This window comes from Limulus polyphemus, unplaced genomic scaffold (assembly GCF_000517525.1).
Source record: "Limulus polyphemus unplaced genomic scaffold, Limulus_polyphemus-2.1.2 Scaffold34, whole genome shotgun sequence".
In the NCBI taxonomy this organism is placed as follows: domain Eukaryota; kingdom Metazoa; phylum Arthropoda; class Merostomata; order Xiphosura; family Limulidae; genus Limulus; species Limulus polyphemus.
The window spans coordinates 88,331-94,759 of NW_013665644.1; the positions used below are offsets into that span (position 1 = coordinate 88,331).

The 6,429-nt window shown below is 30.5% G+C and overlaps 1 protein-coding gene across 2 annotated transcripts in view; it reads right to left on the bottom strand.

The window, feature by feature from the left end:
• Positions 1-233: 233 nt before the first annotated feature.
• LOC106460513 (glutamate receptor ionotropic, NMDA 2B-like) overlaps positions 234-6,429 on the bottom strand; it is an 84,715-nt gene continuing 78,519 nt past the window's right edge. For both annotated transcript variants that reach the window (XM_022387709.1, XM_022387712.1), the window contains 4 exons: positions 6,105-6,286; positions 4,033-4,268; positions 2,935-3,104; positions 234-643 (listed from right to left, as the gene is read on the bottom strand). In XM_022387709.1, coding sequence (XP_022243417.1) covers positions 484-643; positions 2,935-3,104; positions 4,033-4,268; positions 6,105-6,286 — 748 coding nt within the window. In that variant the 3' untranslated portion in view covers positions 234-483. The remainder of the gene's footprint in view (positions 644-2,934; positions 3,105-4,032; positions 4,269-6,104; positions 6,287-6,429) is intronic.

The window sequence follows — 6,429 nt, forward strand, 5'->3', positions numbered from 1 at the left end:
ATACATGTGAAGTGATAATATCAAAATTAAATTTAACAAAAGTTATCCGTAGCTTCTGAATTATGTTTATTTGAAGAAAATGTAGAGGAAAGAAAATGGTCAAAACTGTATTCAAGAGCATTCACATATATTACAGAAATAATGGTTTGGATGGAATTTTTTTATTACTACATTCCGTTATCCAAACGTTTATTAAAGAAAAAATGGAATGTTTTATAATATCCGTCGTTAAATAAGCAACAGGAAAATAAAAACATTTTGCTCAAATAATCCAGTAGAAATGCAGATAAATTAAGTTTTTATAAATGATATACATTTTTGCTCAAAACTTGACACCAAAATCATAAACTATGAGCTGAATGAGCACTCATTCTTATGCTCCAATACATATATTCATATTGGGAGATAAAGAAGAAGAGGTTTCAGTGTACGTCAGCCACTCATTCAAAACCCCAATTAGCTCAAAATACGTATAGTCTTAGGTCACAACACAGTTTCAAGCTCGGTGATTTCCATGTTTTCTAGGTTGTCGTAATAGTTACTGCAATAGTAGCTGTGAGAAGGTGGTAGAAGATATGGTTCGCTAATGCAGATGTGGCTCCGGGTCATGCTTCTTGGTACCAAGAATTCATCGGATGAAGACCTATGAACAAAATCAGATACGAAACAATATAAACCTTGCCTGAGCTTATGGACTCACAAAGTCAGAATCTCCGAATATGTAAACACGCGAGTACTGAGACACGTGTTTTATCTCAATGTAAATGAATTCACCAAAGTAGAAACACAGAAACTGGTAGTATAAGTTTAAACTAGACGATGGGGAATTCGCCAATCAGGACTCTAAGATACACAAATGGGAACAGGAACTCACAATTCTTAACATAAATGGGTTAAATTTGCCAAGCAATGAGTGCACAATGTATTAATAAAGAAACATAAGTTGATAGTTACATTCCTTAACTTGAGGGGGCTCAATAGCTCTGGGGGTCCTGCATATGTATAAAAATTGATAAACCCAAAGAAATAAGTATCTGAAAATGTACTGACACAGAAACAAGTAGCTGAATTTGTACAATATTTACGTTTGTAACTCTGGTTCTGCCAACCAGTTTTATTAATAAATCAAGTAGTTAAGTTCGTACAATATTTAAATTTGTAACTCTGGTTCTGCCAACCAGTTTTATTAATAAATCAAGTAGTTAGGTTCATACAATATTTACGTTTGAAACTCTGGTTCTGCCAACCAGTTTTATTAATAAATCAAGTAATTAGGTTCGTACAATATTTACATTTGTAACTCTGGTTCTGCCAACCAGTTTTATTAATAAATCAAGTAGTTAGGTTCGTACAATATTTACGTTTGAAACTCTGGTTCTGCCAACCAGTTTTATTAATAAATCAAGTAATTAGGTTCGCACAATATTTAAGTTTGTAATTCTGGTTCTGCCAACCAGTTTTATTAATAAATCCGATTGGAGCTTTTTTCTTCGGAGAAAATCAGAGATCAATGGTGACGCAGTAAAAATACATAAAGAATGAAACAAAATTTAGATATATATATAATTTTAATGAGTGCTATGCAAATTAATTTTTTACTAATGCATTTAAGAAGATTTTATGGTCAAACATCATTGAATATGAACTAATTTTGTTCATGTACCACTTTAAAATTTTTTATTGTGGTTTGTTAGGTTTCTGAAAAAGCAAAAGTTAATATGTATATAACTTACATGCCAGATTTTACACTGAACTTCCACTTTGGTAGATGGTATTCAAAACATAACAATATTTGAATTATTGGAAAAGTTGCGTTTATAATACGTCAAGAAGGTAAAAACAACAGGACTGAATCTAAGTCTAGTGTTGTAATGAGGTACATTACAAAGGATTGTAAAAAAAGCAGTTCAGTGTTGTTGTTTTTTTTAGTTTTTTCTCGGTTTGTTTGTAATTAAGCACCAAGTTAAACAATGGGCTACCTGTGCTCTTTTCAACAAGGGTATAAAAACCAGATTTCTTGAGTTGTAAGTCCGCAGACATTCCGCTGTGCTACTGGGGGGCTTTTTTCTCGAAGCTGTAGACACCTCATACAATATATTTTGCATAAGCTCAAAAACATCATTTCACAATTATAGTGTAAACGAGGTTATCATTACCCTTTGAAGTTAGCTTTTTTACAAAAAGCTTAAGTACAGAGTGAAACAGGAATTACCAGCCAATAATAGATGAACATTACATGGCTGTAACATGTACATACTCAATGCTTTGTACACTATACAATCGATGTCTTTAGGGATCCAACCCCTATATTACTGATTGCTATGTTGTTTAAAGAGTTAATGAAGCATTATATTACTGCTACGTTATTCATAATAGGAATCAACCAGATGTGGATGAAACCACCTTAGAAAGCAAACTCGTTCCCAAAACAACACTCAAAATCTTCCTTCGCAATACTAAAAGTTAGACACGTTTAAAAAATTCAGAAAAAATAAACTATCCGATACTTAGAAAGAATCTAAAATCCGCTAAAAACTGTTTGTTTGTTTGTAGTTAAGTTAAAACTACACAAAGTGCTATCAGTGCTCTACCCACCACGGGTATCGAAACTCGGTTTCTAGCGTTTTAAGACCGTAGCCATACTGTTGTGTCACTGGGGCGCCAAAAAAAAAAAACTCCTCAATAAACATTATTATTATTATTCTTTTGCCAGCCTACAGCAAAAAAGGCTTGGTATATTGCACCCACATCTTTTGTAGAATACTAAATAAGGTACTGCGAAGGTCGTACGGGTATTCAAATGTCGATATGTTCCTTTCCTCTTCATCAAACTTCATTACTCATTATCCTGCGTGTGACCTCTTAACTACATTTATGAAGTAGAAAACTTCTTGTTTCTCATATTATATGCACTAACTTGCACAAAAAACGTACTCTCTGTTCAGCTTTTTTTCAAGTTGTCGTAGTTTCAATCTGGCCATGTCTAGTTCGTGGCGGACCTTCCACAGTTGAGTATCGCAGACTGGATCACGACATCGATGATGTTTCAACATGTCTTGAGCTTCAAAGACAGCCCCGCGAAAACTGAGGGACTTCCCCATGCTCTGGAGTGACATTGAAATATATAAAGTAAAATTTTAAACTGCACCGTTGCAGTGTATCTTGATAAAAATAAATCGAGTATATTATTTTGAACATTTACACAACTATACTCTACAAAACAAACCTGAGTTTCAAAGCTTTGGTGAGAATATTCTTTAACGATTTTTGCAACGAATTTGTTTCCCTTCACAGTTTTACATATGTATATATTTCCATATATATAATTTTTGTTCCAAGACAAACAGCATTATTAAATTTTTTTAAAACATGTTTGTATAGTGATTAGACTTCCCACAACTGGCTAGATAGTACATTTTCATTATGATATATATATATTATAGTCCAGAGAGTAACTTACTATATATATATATAGTTGAAAGATAATTTAAACTCTTCTAAAAAGATGATTGTGCGTGTCATTAAAAAGAAATAGGTAAACATTAAAATACAAATAATAACAGTAAACTATGATTTGTATGATTTCAAGGGAGAATGTCTATACTGTTTGTACTTTTGCATTAAAGAAGTTTCAAGTTCTGTTTCTCATTTAAAACTATACGTTATTTTCAAGTAATACTAATATGAAGCATAGTTTCAAGAATAGGTAGCATGTTGTCATATTACTGGAGAAAAGAGCAAACAACTTTTAAGGAATATTTTTACCTGACTCAACTTTGAAGAAACAAAAAATGAATAATTAATCGAAAATTCCATAGTGAAGCACAGTGTCCAAGTGTCAAGTATTTAGTATTTGTCCCTGATGATTCTTGTTAACCAGAATTCAAAATATAAGGCTTTACCTACTTTGTTTGACATTTTGACATTCACTAGTCATTATGTTTTAACTAAATTCTCCCACCTAATTATATTTATTTGCTATAAATGAATAACCAAAATTAAAAACAAAACAAACACGTGATGTAAACATACAAGACTGACAAGTGCGAAACAGCCTCCTGTGTCAGTCTTTGCAAGGTGTTTCCTGATGTATTTGAAATATAAGTGTTCCATTCCCAACAGGACAACGGTGAAAAGGACACCACAGCCAAGAAGAAGAAAGGCACTCATGAACTGATTGATATCCAACGGATTTGTGGCATTTCTTTTATTTTTGGTTGGCTTACAAGCCCCTTGTAACCAGAATCTTTGAAGGCGCTCTAATTCTCCTAATATAAATAAAATCAGACAAATGTTTCACAAATACAGTTTGTTAAAAAATCATTTCTTAAAACAATATTTATTACAAGTATTCTGAAAGGAATCCGTATGCAAGTCGTAGTACAATCCACAGTGTTGTGTTAACAAACGAATATAAAATTTTTAATTGTGTCTGCATTGCCTTTTGTCAAAGTTCTCATTATAAACAATTATCGAACTCATGTGTGAAACGGATATAGAATTTAGGAAATAGGGCATGGCATTTAATAAAGTATTATATACGTAGACACAAAAAGTGTTAGATATGGGTAACAAATGTACAGAACAATATAAGTACGTTTTCTAATCTTTATTGAACTGACTCAAGATCGGGTGTCTTACATAATGCGTATTGTGTTTCGTCATTACTATGGGTGTTAAATTGAGGTTTGAATAATATTTTAGAATTAGAATATTACTAACATCAAATTTACAGCGAATAAACGTATAGAAATAGTATATTGTTATAGTTCATTGTTTCTAGTTGTATAAATTATTTAGTTCATTAACTACATAATGTTGTAGTTTATTGTTTCTAGTTGTATAATTCATTTAGTTCGTTTACTACATAATGTTATAGTTTATTGTTTCTAGTTGTATAATTTATTTAGTTCATTCACTACATAATGTTATAGTTTATTATTTCTAGTTGTATAATTCATTTAGTTCATTCACTACATAATGTTATAGTTTATTATTTCTAGTTGTATAATTCATTTAGTTCATTCACTACATAATGTTATAGTTTATTATTTCTAGTTGTATAAATTATTTAGTTCATTCACTACATAATGTTGTAGTTTATTGTTTCTAGTTGTATAAATTATTTAGTTCATTCACTACATAATGTTATAGTTTATTATTTCTAGTTGTATAAATTATTTAGTTCATTCACTACATAATGCTATAGTTCATTGTTTTTAGTTCACTTTTCACTTACTTATGGAAACTCTCAAACCATTCACGTTTCAAGTTTTAAATACATTTTCCTTCGATAAACTTATAAGACAAATTCCAACAGGTTAATTTACATAAAAGATTTCAAGCTCATTAGTGAACCATTAATTATTTTCTATGAATTTAACAATTAAATTTTCATTAATAAATTAAAAATATAAATCAATTAAACTGTTTATGATTCAGAAGCTCTCTAACAAAAGGACTTCTAAGAAAAGTGTGTTTTGATAAATTTCTTTGACTATTTTTAAGGTCCTTTGTTGTTGAAACTATTTTTAAGCCGATGTTTTAAGGTGTTTTTTGCATGATATGCAATCCATATCACGTTTTACTAAATGACATCTAACTGTTAATGCTAAAACAATAATTTAACAAATAGTGTTCGCAATAATTATCTGAATATATTTCATATTAAAATGTAATGATATCAGTCTTTTATGAATCAGTTTAAAAACTTTTTGAATTATGTGGGTTGGCATCACTTTACATTAATTGATTACAAATCGAGTATCTCATGAGATTAAATCTAGCCTAACAAGCTGATTGATTCTTTCTTCCTCAAACCAAGCTATATATCTTGCTATTTATCGTACTTCACATTTTGATAGTTGAAGAAAAAAAACTCTTACAAATTTTTTTTGGTTTTAAGATTTTTCTACAAATTAGAATAAAAAATACTTTATTAATCTATAAACATATTAACAAAAACCGAAATATTCTTAATTTGTAGATAATTGTAAATATTTTCTCACAATTTAAAAGGAAATAAAAAATCTTGATTTTTACTGCACTACATTCGTATTTGTTCTAACTGAATTCAAGATTCGTACGTTTCCCGTACAACTTACCGTTTTCTCGGTAATGTATCATCCATTTATTAAACATACTTAGATACTTGGATTTCTTGGGCAGAGCAAAGCCGTAGCCTGTTGTGGCATACCAAGAACCAACAGTCAACAGTCGACATTCGTTGTCTTGACCAGCCAGATATTCCAGAACAGTGGCGTCATAGATAAAGGCATCCAACTCCCTACGGAGCAGAGTCGACTTGTATATATATATATATATATATATATATTACTAACTTATACAGATTCTTTTATTCTGTATTGTATTATTATTCGCCACGTACCAAACTACAGAAGTAAATTAACTTAATTTTAAAAAGTTAAA